Source organism: Mastacembelus armatus, chromosome 21 (assembly GCF_900324485.2).
Source record: "Mastacembelus armatus chromosome 21, fMasArm1.2, whole genome shotgun sequence".
NCBI lineage: Eukaryota > Metazoa > Chordata > Actinopteri > Synbranchiformes > Mastacembelidae > Mastacembelus > Mastacembelus armatus.
In genome coordinates, this window is record NC_046653.1 from 24,371,601 (window position 1) to 24,396,656 (window position 25,056).

The following is a 25,056-nucleotide window of genomic DNA, read 5'->3' on the forward strand; positions in this document are numbered from 1 at the left end:
GATGCCTGGTCTTACTCTCAGCAGCACAAACCTCATTCCTGCTGTAAATTGTGTTTTATCATCATGTTGAACAAACAGCAGCTGCAGATCAGAGGAGACGAACCATTAACGCGGACAGAAAGAGGAACCAAATAAAACAAATAGTAAAACACGACCCAGTCCAGGATCCACTCAGACTCAGCTGCAGCCCTGGATGCTGCCCTGTGCCAACATCAGCTCTTAGTTAGTTGGAAGCAAACGGACAGAAGGGGGCGACAGAAACTAAGAGATACTCAGGTAAACTCTCAGCCCAGAGCTCAAAGCCTTTGAGACTCTGTTCCATCACCACTGGAGACTGCACAGGTTTTGTTTCCTGCAGGACAAGGTGAGTTTTACCTGGTGTTTATCACGAGACAGTATCGTGGACTCAGAGATTTACAGCACCTGATCAAGGTGAGGTCCTTTCATGTGTAGCAGCCAGCAGCCGCATGATAAGCCCACAGACCTTGACCCAGATTCAGGAGCGAAGTCCGCGTCCTGAACTGTGAAATGTGCGTATAGCAGAGACTTCAAGAGATAAGGTCTGTGCAGGGACGTGCCGAGTCCTGCTGCTCCCCCCTGTCCCCACAGCGGTGCGCTGCTCTACTATCGGGGGCGGAGCTCGGAGGGAGTGGGCCTGCCCGGAGCTTTTAATACAGATGCGCTCCTCCGTGCGCCACGCGTTCAGCAGCGAGCGGACACGGCAGAGAGGTGGAGACAGAGCAGACTGCACCATGACTGCACCCAACTACGACGTTATAGTGATCGGTGGGGGGATATCAGGTAGGTGAAAGGTGAGGGAAGGGGATGTAGCCCTGCAGGGTGTGGTGGAGGCAGACGGAACCGTAACCATCGCAGCGCAGCCGCCTGGTGCGCTTTGCGTGAGGTGACCAGACAACTGTTGCACTAAAACTGTCTGTTGATGCCAAGAGCCGCTGCCCGCAGCTGATTCCGGGTCTATAGAGACTCGTCCTTGTCAGAATGCGGGTTTTTCTCTCTCAAGCTGTTTTCCGGTCTCTCTTCCGTTCGCGCTGCCTCTTCCCCGTCCACCGCTGTGTCCCCACAGCAGCTCCTGTTAAGTAACAGCTAATCAGGCTGAGCGCACTTTGTGTTACATAAGAGGAGGAGGCTCTTACGACCTGTGACCAGACACTTCCTTTGAAACGTGCCCACCTGTTTCTGTCTGCTCCGTGTGATGCTGAGGAGGAAAAACCACGTCTGCTTCTGCTGCAGCTGGTCCTGGAGCAGCCGTGAGGCCACAGTTACACTAATAACAAACCGCAGGAGGAGCGAGAGGGAGTAGATGGGTTTTTTCTTATGGACAGAGACTCTGCAGCTTCCTTGTTTTGGTTTCTTGTTAGGTCCCAGCGGGAAAAGGAGGAGCAACAGGCACAAATGTTTGATTCTAGTTTGTTACTGTGCAGCCATGCAGAGCTCCACACACACTGATGTCTCCTTAGATGTAGGGACAAGGCCTGTGAGCTCGATTTGCTTTGCAGGGGGATGCTGCTCAGACTGTCCCTGACTGGGCCCTGAGCTCGCTCTGCCTCAGCACCGTCCTGACGCTTCAGTCCAGGTCTCATCCGTCTGTCACACTGTGAACGGTTTAGGTCGGTGTCAGATCTGGTCCCAGTCAAACAGTCGATGTGATGACCCTGACCCTTTGGTAATTGCACCATTTGTTTATCCAGTTGCCCTTTACTGCTTTGTAATGAGGTCCATATATAACAATCAGTGTCCAGTCAAAGGACACTTCACTCCTCTTCCCTCCATCTCCCTCCTTTTGCCTGCAAATGCAGTTGTCTCTCTCCTGTCACCCACCAGCCGGACTGTGGCCCTCGAGCAGCAGCCGGCGCCGTCTGAGAAGACGCTGAGCGGTTCTGACAGCCTGTTATCAAAGCAGCGGCACAAATGAGGAGGTTGGTTTGATAACAGGGAGGCGGAGGAGTCGGGGTACAGCAGGGTGGGAGACTGAAATAATGGGAACAAGAAGGAGGAACCAGTGTCAGCACCTGTGACTGAGGAGAAGTAGGAAACAGAAATGAGACAGAAAGGAAGGTCTGAGAAGGAGGTGAAAAGGAAACTGTGTGTGTGTGTGTGTGTGTGTGTGTGTGTGTGTGTGTGTGTGTGTGTGTGAGCAGACTAAACGGGAAACTTGTGAAACCCAGAGAGGGTGGAAGGGTTGGCACTGAGTCCAAAAGCTGAAAAGACTAAAAGCACCTGTCGAGGCCTGGTGCACGTGTCCTCAGTAAACTGTGCAGATGATTTAAAGGATCCTGTCAGCTCAGGCCTGGGCCTATAAACTCAGCTGGACTCCACAGACCTTTACTCAGAGAAGTTGGCAGTAAATTCGAATTACTCTCAGAAGTCACAGGGCTGCGTTTCTGTGTTTGCTGACAGGACGACTCTTCTTCTTTACCAGTTAGATTTTCTTTGTCCCTTTGCTCCCACTGGCATCTCTTTGGTTTAGTGAATCTAATATAGCTGTTTATGTTCTTATCAGCCTTTAATAGACTGTGGCCTACACACGGAGAGGAGTCCATGATGTTGGTTCAGACTTAGAAGTAGAGAGCTGGAAGAATGACTGACCTGCAGACAGACCAGGCTGTGGAGGTGCAGGGAGGGTGGGGGAGTGTACGTGGAGCGAAGGACACTGGCACATGCTGATTCATCAAACTCATGATGAGGCTTGTTAAGACGGTGCTGACATGAGCTGCTGTTTACTTTTACTTCTTCAGTGTTGGTGGGAAAAACAAGTCCTTCCTGGACGACAGAGCTTCACAGACAGAATACAGAGGCAGGTTGGCTCATGTTGTATGAGTTTGATTGTAATTTTGGTGTTTTTCTGATGATGTGACAGAGAATCATCAGCTGAACCTGCAGCTTCACAGTGAGTCTGTGCAGCTGTCTCAGAGCTGCAGCTGTAAAAAGCCACAGTCAGAGACCAGCTGGGTCAGAACATAGTGGAGTATTTAACAGCTAAAGAGCCAGAGGTTTCCCTCAGGAGGTGGTGGAGACCAAAGCCAGAGCTCAAACTGATGGAACACTGAGTTCCATCAGGTGGACCTTGGTCCACATGGATCAGCAGGTCGGTCTTTGGCTAAGATAAGGACGTGTTTTACTGTGTGCACTTCAAAGGTTTTGGTAACGTGGTTTATGGATATGGATCAATGAGGGTGAATGAGGTGAGGGGAAGCCTGCAGGCTGAGAGCTCTAAACGACTGAAAACAACACGTACGTGTCTGGTTGTGTGTCCCACTGTGCTCTGTTGTTCTTGCTGGTGCTGGTATTTAGAGAGCTGGATAACAGCCAAGTCCAGCAGCACACACACACACACACACGCACACATGCACACACACACACACATATGCATACACAGTAATAACTGATGTGTGGGAGAGCTGGAGCCTCAGTTCTCTTCCCTGACCACAGGAGTTTCACATCCTGAATCCTAAACACTGTAACTTCACTCCTCACGTCTTTCTTCAACCTTTTCTGCCTTCTTCCTCTGTGAAAGTCCCAAAAGCTGCAAGTCTGTAGTCATCTAGTCTGAAATGACACCACAGTCTGATTGCGGTTGATCCTGAGGCGCCTCTGACCTTCTCTGACACCCTGTTTACCATCAACACAGCTGCAATCCCAGAACACCACTTTCTCTGTCCCGGCTGTGCAATCTAATCTGAACAATGTACAACAAAGCACATGCAGCAGATGGATATTTGCACAACTGGAAAATTCCCATTCACCGTATTTATTTCGAAACGCTCGTATTTTTCAGATCAGTGTTTGTCAGTGATGGTTATACTTAGTGTGTGCACAGGATTGACTGCAGGCTGCAGCCCCCGATGGATGATGTGAGTGTTTAAAAGAACAGTTTGACATTTTGGGAACGGCATGTATTGCTTTATTTGCAGATAGTTATATAACTAATAGCACTGTGCCAGGCCTGGTGCCAGGTCCTGGCAGGCTCCCATTCCCAGGAGTTCAATCCAGTCCTCTCTGCCACCTCCCTCCTTCTTCTTCCTTTAACTCTTCACTCTCCACCAACCAAACTCGTTTAACCGCTTCTCTCTTTTCTTTTTGTGTCCTTCCCACACACAACACCCACAAACCACACACAACTGAAGCCTCTGGCCTCTGTCTGTAATTACATTACATTTTACGACTTAGTTGCTCAACAGAAAATGAATCAGAAGCAATTTAGATAATCATAGATAATCAATTTGCAGCTTTTCTTTGTCTTCATTGTAAATATTTTACCATCCTGGACTCCTGGTTGGGAAACAACAGAGTTGTTCTCCTGCTCTGTCTCGCATCTGTTTGAATTTCAAGCCCTCGTGTAATTGCTCGCCAATATCAGGCCTCAGTGCGCTGCTCATAAACAGCCAATCAGTGTCTGAGGACATGAGACGGGGGAATGTGATTGCTGCGCGTCTTGTAAATGTCTCCCCCTGCGGATCGATACGAGCCGCTCGGGGCCCTGATTCAAGTGGCTCCTCGGCTGCTATTGGATTTTTGTTTGTGTCCCTGTGGAACGAACTTTGCTGAGGTGCAGACGCGTTTTCAAAGAAAAGAAAATGTCACAAGCAGACGGCGTTTAGCAGCAGAATCCTTTGAGAAGACGGAGCAGAAATGTGAGTGTTTTATTAAACATGAGCAGCAGAATGTGACGCCTGTCAGGAGAACATGCTCACAGAAATCAGTTTACATCTCAGCTGTGAGGCAGCGACAACAGCAACAGCAACAACAACAGCCTGGACTCTTTAAGACTCTTTAACATTGAAACACTGGGAATGTTGATCCTTCGTTTGATTTTCACGTTGAGACAAATCTGTCAGCCTGTAGTTTAAAGGGACAAAAACAAAATGTTCAAAAACATGTAAAAAAAAAAGTGTCTCCATGTTTCAGAGCGAGGCATCAACCTCTTCTGACTCTTGGAAATAAAGTAAGTACGTGTATTTACCAACTTCCAACCTTTACCTGGCGCCTGGTCAGGGACAAACCTGTGACTGGTCTCTGCAGGTGTCCACACATGTAGCGTTGGAGCAGACATCGCTAATCGATTCTGAGCCGAGGGCACGTGTCAACTCTCATCTGCTGTTCCTGATGTCGACTAATGTGATTTGGACTGTTACCACTGGGAAACACTGGAGGACAAAAGATGGAAAGAGCAATTGGAAGCGAAAAGACAAATGGCAGGTGGCACGACTGAGCAGAGCGGCGAGGAAACAGGAGTTTTAAGGACAGTGGCGTTATAATTCAGGATTGCACAGTGTGGTTGTCGAGCCCAGGATCACAGGGCTTCATTATTGAATGATTATTAACCAACATCACATTGACTGTGGTGCAGCTTTTGGAGTTTATGTGTATGGAGATGAATTAGTTTGGCAGGTATATAACCAGCATTACTATTAAAATTATACTGTTGCTTAATGACTCAAATCATTTGACTGATTAGCTTTTACTCGCTGCATCCACCTGGATATCCCAGCATGCCATCTGCTTCTTTCCCTGGTTGACTGTTGAAAAGCCAGATGTCTGACTTTTCCACTAGCATGTGAACGCGGCATGTATTTGTGGAGCAGAGATTGTGGCGAGTCTCAAAGCCGCGCAGTCAAATGATCGACAGGTGTGAGGTGAAAAGTTTATTTTCACAGGATTCATTACAGAATCACATTTGTTCTCATCTGTGGACGGGAAATGTTGATATTTATTCACCTGCTGTGTGTTTTAGCTCTTTTATTTACAGATCATGTAACATTGGTCACCACATTGTTGAATGTGTGTTGTGTTTGCTGGAGTGGTGTGTTTGAGTGCCTGAACTGTGTGTGTATTCACATTGATTTATACAGTTAAAGACACACACACACACACACACACACACACTCCTTTTCATCCTCTGCCCAGTGTGGAAACAGGGACAGACTCAGTTTCCTTGACAACAGTAAAGGATGGAGCCACTTGGCTGAAACAAACTGCATTTGTTTGTGTGTGTGTGTGTGTGTGTGTGTGTGTGTAGCTTGAAATGATTCTTGTGAGGAAATTTCTGGTCCTCATGCCTTCCAAGTCCTGTTGAGGGTTCAGACCTGGTCCGGGGTTCAGTTTAGAGCCAGGTTTGGTTCAGGGTTGTGGTGGGGTTAGACGTTTAGCAGCGATGGTTCAGTACTGCTCAGACCTGCTGTCATGTACCTTCATACATAAATAAATGTTTTGACGTGTACGTTCTTGTCCAGTAAGGACAGAAGCTGGATGAAATATAAAACTGTTCGCTCCTCAAAACATCTTCATATTTAACATGCCAGCAAACATTTGCACTATTCTTCTCAGCAGCTGGGAATCTGTGCAGCACACGCTGTGACCCAAGAATGTACAAACCAGCCACTTATCACATCTCCTCCCTGCTGTCGCCTGATGCCTCCTTCAGTGCGTTACAACAGGACGACTGTGCTCGAATCTGTTTTAGAAATATCAGGCATGTCTTCAGGCACAGAAAGCCTCACCCCATTGTGATCCCCCTTGGGTGCTGGTTATTGTTCTCATAACAACAGTCAGGTGCACACATGCTCATTGAGACACTGCTGGTCCCTTTGCTCCTGTTCACACTGGTTGCTAAGACGGCCCCTAATGTGCTGCAAATGTTCAAAGTGATGAAATCTGCAAACACACATCAGACTGATGACGCTCACGGACGCTCTCTTGCTTTTTCTGTTTGTTTTTCTACGACCCAGTTCCTCGAGTCCATGCATAAAGCCTCTCTCTGTCTCTGCTGAAGTTCAGCGTTAGCCTGTGGATTTTTCCAGCAGTTCGGTTCATTGCTCTTCTTCATTTCATGGGGGAACTGAAGTGAACCACAGGGGGAAGCTTTGAAACGATCAAAGCTTTATACTGATCTATTAGTCATATTTGTACAAGGCTTTTTGTACCAAACAAAAAATAATATGCCTCAATTAACCCAAAGAACCTTTGTGATTAAAGCAGTGCTTCAACAGGAGGCTACTGTTTGCAGTGATTGCTGCAGGCACAAACAGGAGATGCAGACAGATGCTCTTTGTTTTCCAGGACTGACCTTTTAAGCTGAGCACAGATAATAGCATCAATTTAACAAGGGAAGATTTGTGATCCTCCTCTGGTCACACTAATGCTTTCCCCAAAGCCTGGCAGGCTGGGTGTGTTTGTACCAGGAGGGAGTGATGATTTTGGAGAGTACAGGACCAACTATGGTAAAGCTAATGTAACCTCAGCGGCACTGAGAAGGCCACCAAGGAAAGAGCAAAGGGTTTAAGGCTGGAAGGTTGGAGCGGACTGTAGGGCGAAGGGCAGGAAAGCTTTGTTGTCCGACCAGCTACATCCTGCTGCTGTATTGAATTAGAGGGATCGCCTGAGGTGAAGCGCTGGTTGGTCAGTCAGTCAGTAAGTCAGTGTACCATGTGCACTGTATGTGAAAGGTGTGCTCAGCAGGCCACAGACTGTTACACAACAAGGCCCATAAACACACAATAAGGTGCTTCTGTCCAGGAAGGTGGGGCATAGAATCACATTTAACCGGGACGCCTCCTGCTCATGTGCCTTAATTAAACCTAAGAGAGAAGCACCTTAATTACACTCACACACGTCATGCACAATCATTCACAAGCATATTCCTGCCTTGGTGCATGCAGACAGTGTGTTGTGCTGTTCCTCACCTCAGTGTTTCTCTGTGTGTTTGCAGGGTTAAGTGCAGCGAAGCTGCTGAAAGCCAGTGGACTGAGCCCTGTGGTGCTGGAGGCCAGGGATCGGGTTGGGGGTCGCACCTTCACTGCGCGGGTACGACCTCATCTCTGTCTTTGTGTGTGACCCGCAGATGAGTCCTGAGCCGATGGAATCACAGAATAATGAAGATGTGGAAAGATTTGATCAGTCATAGAAACACTGACGCTCTTTGATGCTGTAGCTTTATCTGATCCCTGATCAGTCTGAATGGTCTGTGTGAGTCAGGGCTGTGAACTGCGTCGTCAATACAACTGATCCGTGCATTAGTTTATTTGTAGCTGTCAGCTAAGGCTCGTTACACGTTTATCTCTAACATTAATCCTCTTTTCTGTGTTTCTATGTGTGTGTTTCAGAACAAAGAGACAAAGTGGGTCGATCTGGGCGGGGCTTACATCGGCCCGACTCAGAACCGCATCTTCCGATTGGCCAGAGAGTACGGCATAAAGACCTACAAGGTCAACGAGCAGGAGAAACAGGTGCACTATGTCAAAGTGAGTGTCCCTCCGTCTTCTGTGTATTTATAGGACATCAGGTAATTCTGCTCCGAGGTCCACACATGATCCACATAGGTCCTTCAGTCTGGGAGTAAGTGTTGACCGTTTCCAGAAGACAACGGAAACACCCTGAGTCTGTCTCATTAACCAGCAGACAGGAAGCTCATGTCTGTGTTAATCTCCTGCCTCGTTCAACAGCAGGGACACGTGTTTTTATGTTTCTGGTCAGTGTTTTCAACACAGGACTGTAGATTTTTGTAAGAATGGCCTGTAGGTGATCTCATATAACTTTGTGTTCTCAAAGAAAAGTCACGCAATGAGCCAAGCACCATGATATCTGCAGGACTAATGACCCAGTGTTGTCACTGTAGGCTGCTACATCAGTTCTGCAGCATGTTTATCAGCACATCATCATCATAGGCTCAGGTTCATGTCACACCTCACTATGTAAATAAGTGCTAATGAGGTGGTTTGGCCTAGTATCACCTGTCGGCATTACAGTCCAGTAGCAGCACAAACAGCCTGAACACCAACTGCACCTAAGCACCTTCATAAAGGGGCCCCGGCATTAGCATCGAACCAGCCACAGAGAACCAAGGTAAGATTACAGATGTTGTACAGATGCAGCCGCCCGTCTCCTCTTCAGCATTAGCAGCTGGAGATGCTAATCTGTGCCCGAGGGTTTAGTGTAATGCAGTTTCTCTTTCGTCTGAGTGGTCCAAAGGAGCAAAGGAGGAAGAGAGGACTGGGGCTGTCTTTGTTCCATATCTCATTAGCGTGGACACACGGCTGTCTTTAACACAGTTGTGCTCCTCTACCTGATTTGATTTACTGTTGCTGCCATGTACCCTGGTCAGACCAACCCCACTCTGTGTGTGTGTGTGGGGGGGGGGGGGGGCTTATCATGTTCACGTCATTGAATCATAACTTTAGAGATGGACTTTGAGTTTTTCAGGCCTGCGGCTGTGGCCACAGACACTACAGTATAATGTAACTACGTCAAACTGCATTATGTAATACAGTGTAATGCACTTTCATTGCATTACATATTTCTAATGTCCACTATACACACATATACACACACACACACACACACACACACGAGGGGTGAGATATCAGAAACACCTCCCAATAAAATAAAGTTCAGCATAACAAACAAAACGCTGCCTCACTGCTTCAGTGAGCTTCAAATCCCATTAGAGTGCAGAGCTGCACCAACAAGCTGCATCTTAAACTCAGTTTGATGTGAGTGTGTAGAACAGAGGGCACTCAGTGACTGTCCTTTCCCCCACAGGAGGGCAGGATGTTGGAAAACGGCCCCTGACTCTAACCACTGCCACATAAAGTTCCTGGTAGACGCTCAGATTAAACCTGCAGCTCAGTGTGTGTTTGTGCAGTTTGTACAGAAACAGGATGGCAGCTCAGATCAGATTAACTGTGACATGTTGCTCAACACTCTTTGCTTTTAGCTTTGTCTGTTGAAACACATGCGTTAAGTGCTAAACCGCACTGAAGCTCTGGCTGCACAGTCGTCACCTCAGCCCTGCGCTCTGTGTGCTGCTGACCTACTTAACCAACACTGTGAAGTGGCAGCAGGGTGACACTTGGCCCAGACAGCAGCTGTAAAATAAAACCGTTCTGTGAGAATCCGTCCAGCTGCTGTGTGTCTCCTTAGCTACTATCTCTGTGCGATCACCTCAAAGACCGGGCACACACACACACACACGCTCACACACACACACACACACACACTCACACACACGTTGCTCGTAGCTTCCTGGCTGGTTTCCATGGCAGCGAACCTCATCAAAAGCTGCTCACCGCAATCAGTGTCAGACTGTGTATTTGTCCATCTGTGCATTTGTGTGTGCAGGATGAGGAGCTTGTGTTTCTGGCCTCACCGCAAAATGAGTGTGAAGCATTAGTTCACGCTCACACACACACTCAGAGACAAAGGTAGTTCCCAGGTCAAAAGATATTTCACTGACAGTCGTGTGTGTCAGAGAAAGGCAGCAGGTCTTCGTATGTGCAATAACTAAACTAAGAGTTAAGGATAACTCGTCTCTCAGTCGATGAATCGGTTAATTAGCTGCAGCGCTGTTTGAGCTATAGTTAGTGACAGAGGAAAGCAGACGTGTGGACTGAATGACAGCGTCCGCATGACCTGACGGGGCAGAAGTTACTGTGTAGTGCTAGTAAACCAGCATGTGTGCCGGGCCATTGTGCAATTAGTGCTAGCTTTCATGCAAGTCACGGAGCTAATCAGCTTTTCTTCAGCAGATTGTAATCCTAAAGGCCAGTGCTGCTTTCCCTTATCAGCAAACTAGTGCCTGACAGGCAGCTGCAGAGTTTATTAATGAGCTGAGTCCACGGGAGACGAGGAAACAGACCTTCCCTGGTTCGACTGAGAAAGAGGCTCCTCCTGCAGCGTGGATGTGCGTACTTGCACGTCCACAGGACCAGTGGGAGGAAAGACAGATGACTTTCACTGATGTTCTCCGGTAAAGAACGAAGACTAGTTGTGTCGCAGGACTTGAGTCTCGTCTGCAGCACTGAATCATCTTTGTGCTCCTGTGTGAACAGGCAGTGACATTAGGGAGACCTTTGAGACACAATAACTCCAGCAAAACTTCACATTTCCACTTCTGGGACCAGATGTCGATGCAGCTTCACTACACGTGATGAAGTGTAGACGAAGCACAACAAGCTCATATTTTCAGTCAGATCGGAGAGAGAGGAAAGAGTGTGATGACGCAGCAGGAGGAGTCAGGAGCAGCTCCTTCTCTGCAGCCGCCCGTGTCTTCGTGTGCTGCTGGTCGTGACCTGCTGCTCACTGATGTGCAAACAGATGCAGCCTCTCCTCCCTGGCACTCGCCTCCTTCTGTTTTCGCTTGGCCGGCGTCGCCATGGAGACAGACCCGTTCTTCCACGGCGCTGTGGCGAACAGCTTCTGTCTCTGAGTGATTTGAGTTGGTCGCTGTAGAAAGGAACTTCTCAGACGTCTGGAGCTTCACTGAGCCTCTGCTTCAATGGGTTTTTTTTTTTGGCCATTATTGACGGTGGACTGGCTTTGTATTCCTGACACGGGTGCAGTTTTCTCAGCACTGAGCCCAGACGTTTGAAGGCAGGATGTGTGTAAAGCTCAGTCTGACACACTGCAGTCACAATTAAAGGAACAACCAACATTTGATGAGTCTTTAAGGCTCAGTGATGATGCAGCCTGAGCCGAACACACTAGTTTCACGGTGCAATGAATTTACCCATTAATCTAAATGTTAACACATTAACATCCACACAAACATCAGGTAATAGAAAGCTGAGGGACCTTTAACTATAACTGGGTCAGAAAAACCCCAGAGCTCAACGGAGTCCGAGAGCTGACCGGGGTCACCGTCCAGCCGCTGTCTGCACTTATGAATCAGTGTGTGGTTGAGAAACAGAGCGACAAACATGATTGTGAACAGTCTTATCAGCGTGAGCGTGAACCATCATAAAATATTGCACAACTGTAACTGGTCCCCTACTTTTTTACAGCACAGTATATTGTTCAGAGTCCTCCTGACTCAGCATGCTGCAGGTCAACTGATCAGGAAAACTCTGTGAACACTTCCCCTCACTAGAATCAACCAGAAACACTGAAAACACTGTGTCGAGTGTTAACATGGGTCTGAGTCAGAGAGAAGACGACATCTGACAGTAAACTCCTTAAAAACCAAAGAGTGTAACCTCTCAGCTCTGCATGTACACAGTTGAGAATATGTTTATACTGTGTCCAACAGGGAAAGTCGTACCCGTTCAAAGGCTCCTTCCCTCCCATGTGGAACCCCATCGTGCTGCTGGACTTCAACAACCTGTGGAGGACGATGGACGAGATGGGAACAGAGGTGGAACAACATACGGCACAATCACGTTGTTGTGTTTCGCATGTTACATTCGCTAAACATTTGTTTCTTGTTCAGATCCCCAGAGAGGCTCCTTGGAGAGCGCCCCATGCTGAGGAGTGGGACAAGATGACCATGCAGGAGCTCATTGACAAAGTCTGCTGGACCAGGTAGGACACAGCAAGAGGACGGAGGGACTTTATTAAGAAAACTGTGTCGAGGCAGATGAGAAATGATGAGTTTGAAGCTTTGTACGTTAATTTGAACAGATGTGTCGAATGTCACACATATAAAATAAACTTAAAAAGTAAAATTAATTGTGACATGATTGTTGGAAGGACAGGACAGCACGTTGGTTCAGTGGATAGCACTGTTGCCTCACATCAAGAAGGTTCCTGGTTTGAAACCCATCAGGGGCCTTTCTGTGTGGAGTCTGCATGTTCTCCCTGTGCTTGTGTGGGTTTTCTCCAGGTACTCTGGTTTCCTCCCACAGTCCAAAAACATGTATGTCAGGTTGATTGGTGACTCTAAATTGCCCATAGGAGTGAGTGTGAGTGTGTGAGGTTGTTTGTCTCTATGTGGCCCTGTGATGGACTGGGGACCTGTCCAGGGTGGACCCCTGCCTTTCACCCAAAGAGAGCTGGGATAGGCTCCAGCAGGTCCCCGTGATCCTGGTTAGGACTAAGGGGGTCTAGATGATGGATGGATGGATGGATGGACATAGTGGGACATTGTTGATTCAGACTTTATGCAGCATCTCGTAGCTGTTACATACATTTGGAGCTGTTCCTTTACTCCCTCCCTGTCTTCCAGAACTGTTCGTAGCTTCGTCAGACTGTTCGTCAATGTGAACGTGACGTCCGAACCTCACGAGGTGTCGGCTCTCTGGTTCCTCTGGTATGTGAAACAGTGCGGAGGAACCATGAGGATCTTCTCCACCACCAACGGAGGACAGGTTTGTCTGCACCAGTTGTCTGGATCACCTACATCTGCTCTTGTTCGTTAGAGAAGACGCTGCACACCAGGCTGGGACAGATTTATGTGAGCTAGAGCTCTGCAAAGAAACCAGATGACAAAATATTTCCTGTAACTGAATTGATACCGACTGAACCCAGAATCCAAACAGAACAGTCCAGTTAACATACAGACTCCCCAGTCCACCTGCTGGTTCAAACTGAAACTTTCTTCTCGTTTGGTGTCACTTACAAACATATATACAACCTGTTTCCAGGTTACCTGTTATTAATTTAATTTCCCATTTTATTCTTCAAAACACAAATATATTTATATATATTTATATAACTCTAGAAATCAACACTTCCTCTATTTTCCACATAAAAAGTATCATAATACTTGGAAATACCCGTGTAATTAACACATTGATACGAGCTCATGTTTAGGAAATAGTGAGTGACTTGCTAAAGCTGCAGTGTGGACAGAGGCCAGTGCAGAAGAGCTGCAGAGGAGCCGTGGGACTTAGACCGGCTGCTGCAAACATGCAGAGCAGGACATCAGCAGGACGTCCCACAGCCTCGGCAACCTCCAGAACCACTGTGGCATTTAGATCGGGCCGTGGTGGAATGTGCACAATGTGCTTCTGATCAGACTGGAGAGAGAGATGCTGACGCTATAGCACATGGAAAAGTTTAATTTTGTGTGTGAGAGCTTTGGCAGCATGTAATCATCATCAGCCGCTAGTCTGAGCTTTGCAAACACATTTTCCTTTAGGTGTAAGACATTTGTAGTGAAGGAAAGAGGCTGGATTGAAGATAACTCCAGGATAAGGGTTTTGTTAGCCTGCTGGAGTCGCACTCTGAGCAGGATCAGACTGGCCTGTTGCAATATAAACTGAGAGTGTCTTAGAGTAGAGCATGAAGAAGCCACAGCAGAACCTCCAGTCCTGCTGCGTGTGGTTTCTGTGGTCTTAGCTCACACTGACGTGCCGTTCTCCGGCCTCCTCTGCAGGAGCGGAAGTTTCAGGGCGGCTCCAGTCAGATCAGTGAGTGCATGGCCAGGGAGCTGGGCGACCGGGTGAAGCTGCAGTCTCCAGTCTACAGGATCGACCAGACCGGGGACACGGTGGTGGTGGAGACGCTGGACAAGCAGACCTACACGGTTAGCATGTCAGGGTGTTCTGCTACAGTCATGCAATGCTGGAAAATATTTATTCAACTACTGTACTTAAGAATTTCAAGGTACTCCTACTTTATCTGAGTAGTTCCATGAGTACTACTTTATACTTCGCTAAATTTCAAAGGTAAACTCTCCTCTTCTTTACTGCCGTGAGCTTATAAAATAAAACACATGGTCAAAGATTAAACCTAACCAACATTTATGGCTCATAAAATGCACTCTTCAGATGTCTGTGACACAGATGATCCCGCTCTAAGGTTTCATTTAGGTCACTGTTCCAGGCCCAAGGACATCTGATTATTCAAACTGTCTCTAAAATGCTAAGAACTTTCCAGTCCTGTCAATCACCAGCCCTCAGATTTGGTGCAGGACTTCTACTAGTACTTTCACGTATCTTATTCCAGCACTGCAGCCATATTGATTTGTATTATTGTTATCCTACTGGTATTGAAAAGCAGAGAAATACACATGCAGTATTAGAATATTACATGTGATATAATGTGGATGTAGCTCGTCCTGCTCTGTGCTGCCACCTGCTGCTTGTTTTGTAACTGCCCTGCGTGTGTTTGCTCCGCTCTCTTTGTGTGCGTCTCCGTCTCAGGCCAAGTACGTGATCGTGGCCGTCCCCCCTAGTCTGAATCTGAAGATGCACTTTAACCCCGAGCTGCCCTCGCTGAGGAACCAGCTGATCCACCGCGTCCCCATGGGCTCCGTCATCAAGTGCATGGTCTACTACAGAGAGAACTTCTGGAGGAAAAAGGGTTCGTGGGCAGCGGCTACCATGTAGGACGGGCTCTTATTGAATCAGACTGTATTTGTGAACACTGCTGTGGCTGTGCATGTGTGTGTGTGCAGGGTTCTGTGGCAGCATGGTGATCGAGGAGGAGGGTTCTCCCATCGACCTCACACTGGATGACACAAAGCCAGATGGGACTGTGCCCTGCATCATGGGGTAAATACGAAGTTCTCTGCAGAATTACATAATATTATCACACTCTTATGTTTCTTTATGTTTCTAAATATCAACATATCCCATGAAAATCCAGAACTCAGTATGTGAGACTGACACAAACCATAGTAATGTAGGATCAATTTTTATAGACCTGGATCAGGATTCTCCCTAAACTCTTGTCACAAAGCTGTTTAAATGATCATTTACCTTCAGTAGAAACTAAGACACAGACCAGAAGTACGCACATACAAAAGCTGTGGCCATGTCACATGTAGCTGGACGTGCAGATAATCTTCCTCTTTTCCCTCTGCTGCAGATTCATTCTTGCCCGCAAGTGCAGAAAGCTCTCGGAGCTGACCAGAGAAGAGAGGTAATGACTGGTGGAGACAGCACAGCAGGTTAATAAACTCCACTGTAAAATAGGGTTAATCCAAACTGGTGTCTCCTTTAGGCTGAGGAGGATCTGTGAGATCTACTCCAGAGTGCTGGGCTCGGACGAGGCTCTGCATGTGAGTTTGGATACAGATTAACACAACTATAGTGGAACCGTGTCACTGTCTGAACCATTCACGTGCGCCCTTGTGTCTGTCAGCCGGTGCACTACGAGGAGAAGAACTGGTGTGAAGAGGAGTACTCTGGGGGCTGCTACACGGCCTATTTCCCCCCGGGAATCCTCACCCAGTATGGAAAGTAAGGCACCACCACATCGGGTTCGCGTTCAGTGTCTGTGCTGCAGCTGTCAGTATTTTATCCCTAAACCTTAACAGATGTGAAGTGATTTAAACCAGGAGATAATCAAACGATGAACTACACTCATGGTTTGTTGTTAGCTTTTAAATCAGTTCATCATCACAGTTGGAAGTGGAGTTGAAATGTTTCGCAGATATTGTTATGTAGGACAGTATCTGTGGTCTGGGGACAACTAATGGCTGCGTATTTAAATTGAATCACTGTAACTGTGTTTCCTGCAGGGTGCTGAGGGAGCCGGTGGGCCGGTTGTACTTCGCAGGCACGGAGACGGCCACGGAGTGGAGTGGCTACATGGAGGGGGCGGTCGAAGCTGGAGAGAGGGCAGCCAGAGAGGTCAGTGCACAGGAGATCCACTCACAGCAGAACATGCAAGAGCAGAGTTACTACAGAACAGACCGGGAGTGTTTGTTGTTTCAGCCCCCTCATGGTTAATAAATGATCTCACCGCTCGGCGTGCTTTGTTGCAGGTCATGTGTGCGATGGGTAAAATCCCCCGGACTCAGATTTGGCAGACGGAGCCTCAGTGTGTGGTGAGAGAAATCTTTCAAAGTCTTTATGGTGAGGACGAAACTCAAACACAGAACAAATGAAAGCTAAACCCTTCACCCTCCTCTGTCGTTGCAACAGGACGTTCCCGCGTTCCCGTTTGTCACCACCTTCTGGGAGAGGAATTTGCCTTCAGTGGGCGGCCTCCTCAAGCTGATGGGAGTCTCCACCTTCCTGTCTGCGGCCGCCGCCGTCGGCCTGGTGGCCTGCAAGAAGGGCCTCCTGCCCCGCAGTTAAACCGCCCACACCTGTCATCTCACTCCTCACAGGGACACATCTCAGCTGACACTGTACTCGTGTGTTTCTAGTGCACTACTTTATGGTCCGAGCCACAAAGTCGTGGACTGTGTTCTGCAGAGTACAGGATGTTGGTTGAGAAACACCCTGCTGTAAGACAGACTGTTCAGCTCATGCAAAGCACGAAAGCACCGTCACTCTGCACCGTCTGTTCACAAACGAAAGAGGGAGTGAGACAAAGAGGACTGGGCTCAGAAAAGATGAGGACGAAGACTTAACGTCAGTGTAAATCCACAGATTGTGACACCAACAAAAGAAAAGATCAGAATTCATGATTACGACTGTCCGCGCTGCCAATCACCTTCACCTTCTGATTCCACGACTTTATTAACTCATCATGCTTACTTACTGTGGGGATGAGCTTTGTTCTGTATGCATGCACACATGCTTTGGTGAGCGTGCATTTGTGGGTGCGTACAAAAAGTGTGTGCGTGTCTGCGTGTGTGTTTCCACTGTGTCTAATTACCTCTGCTGATTTTAGGTGCTGATTTCTTCTGGCCAACCAGCTGCAGCTGTTTGATGAGATCCAGCGACATCAGAGCAGGACAGAGTTGTGCCGTTGTCCATTACAAGCCCCCAGAGGAGGTTTAAGAATAAGGCTGGTGATATTCTCTTTAAAAGCACAGCAAAAAGCCTGGAGGTCGGTCCATCCCTTTGTGGTATAGTCTGTGTCACATGTTCCACAGGGATTTACTTAATGAACACTGTTTATTCCATTAAGACCCTCCCCAGCTGCAGTGGCAGTTTAACCTCTTCAGACCCAGCCTTGATTTCAAATGCATTTTTAATTTCTCCCAGCTGTTATGAAAAGTAAACGCTGCCTTTAATCGGGAAGTAGGAAAACAATCATTTGCTCAGGATGTTATTTGACACAGCACAATGAAGAGTGTCATAGCCAAAACGTCTTGCGACTGTATAAGTCGTAAGAATCTGAGTTTCATCTTCTTAGGACAAACATTTGATCATACAAACTATAGAAATGTGAAGTTCCCAGATGAGGATGCAGGGGTTTTATTTTCACACTGAACACAAAGTGAAATTTCCCCTGGTGCTGTTTGTTCCCCCTGAACAGCCATAGAACCTGTGCAGGTGTTGCAGCTTGTAACACACAGTGTGTACGGGGACTGAGCCAGTGCAGCCTGGGGATCATTTGTCTGGACACATCCTGTTGAGTCAATTGTATTTAAATATTCAGGAATCATCCGTTGGCCTCAAGCATTTTAAAACACACAACAGGCTCGACAGCATCCCCTGTGATGGAAACAGTCCCCAACAAATGCTCGGTGTGCTCCTGTTTGAGTAGCGTCTGCTAAATTATTTAGCTTTTTAAAAACGATGCTGCGTTTGTGACCCATTTTTAAAGGCTTATGATTTATGTCGGCAGCGTGTAAAAAGATTTTAAAAATGCAGAAGAAGAATAATGCCAGTCTTATTCTTTAAACTGAGACCTGTGTTAGGGCTGATGTAGTGCTGCTGAGCTGTTTTATCTCACAGTAAACGGAAACATGTGAATGTATTTTCTGCAGAATACATACCACAAATTGTTTCTGTACTCAGATGATCTGCTTTTTTACATGGATATATTTTTACTTGCTGCTGCTCAGCAACAGTGCTACGCAAAAACCACACGCTAAGTCTTTTACAGAGCCTGAAACGTAACGTGCATTATCACTGAACTCTATTTCGATCCTGCAGCTCCTCTGTGAAGGCCTCCGACTATATTCAATCCTAATAAACCTCTCGGAGGCTTAATTGTATTATTTACTCAAAATTCCTGCTTCCCGTCTGAAAATCCCAGCTGACCGCTAAGAGTGAAGATGAAGTGTTGACACAACAATCTATGTGAAGTTGCAATGCATGTTTGTGCTCACTGGTCAGAGTGCTGTTTATCTGTGGTGTAATAAAAAAAAAAGAGATTTATTCGAGGTAGAAAACCAACCAGGACCTGGCTGGACCTGCAGGAGGGCTCCTGTCTGTCTGCAGCTCCCTGAGAGAGTCGTGCTGTTCTTGTCCCAAAGACCAGTGTGTGTGTGTGTGTGCGTGTGTGTGTGTGTTTGTGAGTGTAATTATCTGTCGTGCCTTAATGGAAGTCATAGTGTTGGTGTCATTTCTCTCAAGTGCCTGTGTGCCCTTTGCCCCCACCCACCTGCACCAAAGGTGAGAGGTCAGATGGACCAGGACACTGGTTTAAACCGTAACTATCTGTATACAGGGACAGTCAGAACAGTAACACCTTGTTGTTCCTTTTAAGCATGTCCAGAGTTTTACCTGAGCTGTGTCGTCGCTATGAACTTGACTCAGGTATAGCCAGGTGTTTAAACACAGTGTCACCTGTGAACAGTAGAGCTCAGACTGTTGATCAAACTGCTTATCTCCAGTGAAGCCAGTCTGTGTGTGTTTGTGCTGTGATTGCACTGCTTCGTTATCTCCCCTTGTTGTGATGCCCCTGTGTCTCTCTAGCTGCTTAATTTTCCCCTGTTGTCTCTCCAACCTTTCCCCGGTTTCACCCGAGCACCTGCACTAGAAGCGAGGATCGGTCACTCCCATCTCTGAAAGTCTTGATATTTACGGTTTTCTGAAACCAGCACAGCCTCGGGGGCTCAGTCCACCCATCCACACGCATCATGTATGTGATCTCCACCTGATGCTCCAACATTGGAGACCTGTCCCTCTTCTGTGCATACGAGCCTCCCTAACTCTTCCTGTGATGTCTTCGATTTCTCAAACAAAGCTGGTGATATTGAAGAGAAAATAATGTGAAATAAATCTTTTACTCGTATTCAGCTGCTCTTTTGTGCTGTTGTGTTTCCTGCTGGGAAGATGCAGCTGCATGTGTTATCCTCTAGAGGCCTGATGCTTTAAACTAAAGAAGCTTTAGAAGAAAAGTAGGTTTGAAATTAGTTTTTGCTCTGCAACAGAAAACAGAAGTGCTGATGCAGCTTTGAGCTTTGTTAAGAAACCTATTATATAAAGGACCAAATGTTAAAGGAGTAGTTTGAAACAGGGGCGGTTCTAGGATTTAATCCTAAAGGGGGCTTAGCCCTCACTATTGTTGCTGATAACACTACCTACCTTCTATAACCACCTACACGTTAAAAGACATTTGATCGTCTCCCACCTCCGGCTGACGTACGGCAGAAGCCGTTGCACTTCTAAGGCTATCACACATGCACAGAAGAGCAAAGAGATTTAAAAACAATAATAAAAAAACTCAGATCTTTTTTTTAATTGACGTCCTGCATTTATTAATTATTTTAATTTTTATTTTAAAAAGTAAAAATTATACTTTCAATAAATTTTGATAGTTGATTGTTTTAGGGGGGGGGGGCTGAAATGACAGACAAGGGGGACAAAGCCCCCCCAAAAGGGTCTAGAACCACCCCTGGTTTAACACTTTGCTGAGAGTGAGTAGCTGAACCCCTCTCATGTCTGGGATGACAGGCAGTCACAGGCTAGCAGTTTCCCCTCGTTTCCAGTCTTTATGCTAAGCTAAGCTAACAGGCATTGTGCCAAGATTGATCACCTGTGTCCCCCTAGAAGCATTAAGGCATGAGACTCAGAACAGCCCATAGACTCTACTTAAAGATGGATGATGCAGTTCCACCTCAGGCGGCTGTGCAAAGTGCCAGCCAGTGACCGGAGGCTCAAAGCTGTCAGTCATTGGAAATACACCTGTTTTTCTAACTTATTAAAAACAAACATACAAACCCACTCTCTCTGTGCTAAAGAACGCTCTGGTTCCCACTTTGAGCTGCAGAGACTCCTCCATGGCTGCTGTTGGAAACCACTACTGGCTTCTTCTGACCTTGGCCAGGTGGCGGCGGCGGTGGGGGGGGGGGGGCTGAGAGACACCAGGGCCTGGATCTGGGTACCTGAAGACTGTGGGGCAAATCTTCATTAATGAACCTTAATGACCATTAAAGTCTAAGATAAGACAAACTTGAATCCTGAATGTCACTTGCAATATTTAATGGCAGTTCATCTTTTAGCTGTAGGAATATTTCAGTCTGTATTAACGTGGACTAGCAGACCGCCAGCATGGCTGAAAATGTCCTTGGTGACTATGAAAAGCTCAAAGGTCATGAAGACAAGTGGATTTATACTAGACTAAAGCAGCACTGCAGCCTCACCTTCTACAGGCTCAGTGTATTGACTGAAACCCATCAAAATCTCCCCAAGGAAGCTAAAACTCAGATGTAGACCAGTGCTGACCACAGAATTCAAGACCAAAGCCAGAGCAGCAGGAGGGCAAGAGGAGGGTGGAGAGCCCAACAATACCACTTCCACTTGTCACAAATGTCAAACCCCAAATGTAAAAGCTTTCATTCTGATTTACTCAGCTTATCTCTTTCAGACCAGTCTCCTCAGTGTGTGTGTGGCTTCGTGCCAGGAGCTGTGCTCTGCTCTGCAGGGATAAAATGCCATCCTCTTTCATCTCATCTGTATTTAATTTAATCTTCCCTTTGAGCTCTTCGCTGCAGGCCATTGAAGAACAGTAAAATCAATATAAATCATGGCTGTGCACCAGTATAAGGATGTGAGTATTGAGATAATGTGCTCCTGCAGGTTTTTGATTTGGGGGATTGTGGAGTGCAGTCTGGAGCCATGAGTCCTTCCTGCAGTTACGTGCTGGGCCACTAGAGGGCAGATAACAACCACAGACTGTACTGAATGTTTTCATCCAATATTGTCTGTTAGTTACTATTATTGTAAGAAATGCTTCCACCGACACAGAGAGGCTTTGCTGTGACGTTATTCCTGGAATGGGGTTAGTCACTGTCTCTGGGCTGGTTGTGCTGGTTGACATATGGCACTTATGTTGCTCTCATCACTACAGTCTCAGCTGTGATAGCCAGAGGCTTGTACAACCCCAGACTGACACAGCAGGGTTAGTCATATGTTTCCCAGTCTGCACAAATGCTGTGTCAGTGCAGCACACGAGCAGCTGATGGTGCTGGGCCTGCTGTTTTTCTTTATTGCATGTAGGTGTCAACACATCTGCATCCAACTGCACAGGCACCACCCAGCACACACAGGCTTCCCCACCACCTTCATACACACTGTCCTCTCTTTATTAGACTCCAGCCCTGCCCCTGGCCCCGCTGCAGCTTGCTGTGATATGAAATCTGACACTGTCAATTTGCCTCCCAATCCGTCAGACTGTGGATTGGATTCAGATGGCAGTGTTGTGGGGCCCGGGGACTCTGAGCTGTGGCCTAGGCAACTGCTAACCGCCATCCACCCACAATCATACCCCCACAGGTTCCCTCAACGGTGAAATCGTCTGCAATCTCCCATTAAATGTTCCGACTCCCAGACTCAGTGTTAGATTGTTTTCTAGTCTGCAGGTATCAGCGGTGCTCAGAATCTCTCCCCAAGAGGCTGAGGCGAATTGCAGCAATGAAGTTTGCTAGAAATAACAGTTTCTAATAAAAAAAATAAAAAAAAGTTTCTCATGGTGGAAAAGCTTTGGGATTTACCACAGTTCAAAATAACATTCATGTGCATTTGTTCTTGATTTCAGTGCACACACCAGCTGTAAGGCAGGAGGAGGAGGAACACTCTCCACAATAATCATATGTTTTCAAATATGTCTGGGGCTTTTCTGCCTTTATCAGTAATTTGACAACAGACAGGGCAGGAAGTGAAGGGAGGGAAGGAAGGTGGAAGGTGTCCAGGGCCTACAGTCTCACTTTTAACACAAGCTCTGCAAAGCCAGTAACAGTCATTTGTTTTAAGTTGTAACAAAATGCTTCATTTAGCAAATAAATCAGTTATGAATATTTCAGATATCAGTGGGAGATGTTAATAAGAAGATGTTTTGGCTCTGTGTTGGCTGGTAACAGTGCAGTTAAATTATAATCTCACTCTCTAACAAAGCATCAAGTCTGTAAATGTCAGAAGCCGAGGGTTCTTCAAGGGATATTTAATCACGTACTTATTCTCCGGCTTACAGGAAGCTAGATACTACGATTGGCACCAGTCTCATATCGAAAGACTGAAGTCACAGCCAGTCAGTGTTTAGCGTAGCTTAGGATAAAAAGCAGAAATACTTACGGAGCTTTAAAAGGTCAGGACTTTAAGGTCAGGACTTTATGGCATCTGCCTGCACTAGCTTCATATTTAACCCTTTGTCTCACCAGCACATAAGTCACTTCTTTGTTCCATCTGATCTGCCATAGTTGTTCGATAAATAGGGTTTGGGTCTATTAAGGGTGTATTATTATAAACTGGCACCAATGCGTCACTGTCATCATGGTGATGGTCAGTCAGCTGTCGATACACTGCAGACATCTGTAATGTGAAGTCCATCAGTCCAATAAAGGCTACAACGGTGCAATTACATCAGTGACGTCATTTCAGATACCCAACATGTAACTGTAGATATCTTGAATTATAATTCACATTATAGTCACAACGTATCAGAAACCCAATTTTGGACATAAGTCCCATATTTAAGTGGAAACTCTTTAATGTTAAAATGATTTGTCATAGCTGCTCATGTTGTGTTTTTAACCACTAGATATGGAGGCTGGACGGAGCCAGAGAAAAGGTAAACAAACCCAGTTTAGATAGCAGTTCAACCTGTATGTACGATTATAACATGTGACTGTTTTTACAACAGTTTTTATTACATTATTTATTATTTATATTTGTTGGTGAAACATTCCCAACCAACCAATACCTTGAAAACATAGGAAAACATAGGCCCAGTGCAGTCAAGACGTGGCCCCTGATCATTCAGGTGCTAAACACGCCCCTGCACTGTGCTATAGGCTTTCTAACTTATTGTTCTGGGCTGCTGGGATGGCTGTGAGATTTACTGTGAGATCCTCAATTGATTACAGCATCTTCTCTTGTTAGACGTTTCACTTCAGTAGGAGGAGGAAAAATATGCTCTCCAGTCACCGACCTTGATGATTTATGCAACGTGTTTGCTGATCGTGTCGTCAAGCGCAGGCAGGAACAAATAATAGCTACACAATAATCCAGCAAGGTCAGAAAGGTCTGAGCGTCTTGCCACATGTTTCTAAATTTTCTTAAAGCTGTAGTTTGACATTTAGTGAAATGTGCTTGTTTGCTTTCTTGCTACATGTGAGAAGAGAAGAAAAGCAGCTGATTGGCCCAGCTTAGCAGAACCCCTGGTAAACCACACTGTGTCACTTCAACACTGTGGTTTTGGTGTGGGTGAATTTAAGCAAGATATAAGATGTTATTATGGAGATTTAAGGAAGTACATAGAAATAAAAAAGCACAAACATCAACAATGATTATGGTGTCGTCAGCGTAATAACGTGTGTGAATCCAGAACCTGGTTCAGCTTATGGGTCTGAGCCGTAGACCTCCATTGTTGTCCAAAAACTATTAAAAACACAGCAGGGAGCCACAGCTCTGACCTGGCTCACATGGTTCTCGTGCAGCACAGACATATCGTTTTCAGTGTCTGTATGGGATTTGTGGAAAACAGAAAATCACTTACCTTTGGTGCATCGTTTTTGCCTTTTGCATTTCTGGATTTGGACTGTGTTCCCCTCATTATTTGTGCTTCCTCTCTTGTAGCTCCTCTCCTCGTTAGGTGGGTTTAGGTAGGACCAGGTCAGCTGTTTCTCCTGTTACCAATCTCTGTGCTAAGCTAAGCTCCTACTGGCCTCTGGTTCTGGCTTAATACTCATTATTACAGTTCAGACATGAATTGTGACTCTCAGCAATAAAGCAAATGAGCATAGTTAGAAAAATGTCAAATTATTCCCTTAATATTGAGACAGCGGCCTGTTGATAATACTATCTATTGGTTATTTTTATTCTGAAGTTCCACAATGATCCCCGTGCTGGAGCTGGTCCATTAGCCTCTGAATGGCTTCTTTGTGACATTGACAGAGCACTGAGGAGGATTTCATGTGATATGGAGCCATCAGAGCCTAGTAATGATCAACATCACTCAGCCTGTCAAAGCACATAGACAAAAGAAAGTGAGTGTGGCAAGAAAAGTTAGAGAGGTAAGATCTCTGGAGGGGAGAGGGCAAAGGAGGTGACGGTGCAGAAACGTCAAGAGAGGAAGTGGAGAGAAAGATGATGGGAGCGTGTGGACCGAAGGGGAAATGTGGCAGTTTGGTGAGGGACTGCGATAACAAAAGGAGTCTTCTGTCTGCTCTGCTCCTTGGGTTTTACTTCTAGAATCCAGTGGGGGGGGGGGGGGGGGGGGGTGATAGGCTTTGACCTTCGAGTGACAGTAAAT

The 25,056-nt window shown here is 46.5% G+C and overlaps 1 protein-coding gene across 1 annotated transcript; it reads left to right on the forward strand.

Annotated features, from left to right (window-relative positions):
- The first annotated feature begins 645 nt into the window (after nucleotides 1-645).
- Nucleotides 646-19,603, forward strand: mao (monoamine oxidase). Its single transcript, XM_026295482.1, has 15 exons — nucleotides 646-801; nucleotides 7,727-7,821; nucleotides 8,121-8,258; nucleotides 12,041-12,145; nucleotides 12,221-12,312; nucleotides 12,956-13,097; nucleotides 14,108-14,257; nucleotides 14,877-15,036; nucleotides 15,131-15,227; nucleotides 15,544-15,597; nucleotides 15,679-15,736; nucleotides 15,820-15,917; nucleotides 16,199-16,310; nucleotides 16,445-16,507; nucleotides 16,605-19,603. Exons 1-15 carry the CDS (start codon nucleotides 678-680, stop codon nucleotides 16,758-16,760), a joined length of 1,644 nt encoding a protein of 547 aa, XP_026151267.1. The 5' UTR covers nucleotides 646-677; the 3' UTR covers nucleotides 16,761-19,603.
- The last annotated feature ends 5,453 nt before the right edge of the window (nucleotides 19,604-25,056 follow it).

Bases quoted from the DNA above. Each gene is read 5' to 3' on its own strand.
- mao (XM_026295482.1), top strand. From the start codon at position 678: ATGCGCTCCTCCGTGCGCCACGCGTTCAGCAGCGAGCGGACACGGCAG. The intron at 802-7,726 runs GTAGGTGAAAGG...GTGTGTTTGCAG, and splicing joins GATCGGTGGGGGGATATCAG to GGTTAAGTGCAGCGAAGCTG. The intron at 12,146-12,220 runs GTGGAACAACAT...TTTCTTGTTCAG, and splicing joins TGGACGAGATGGGAACAGAG to ATCCCCAGAGAGGCTCCTTG.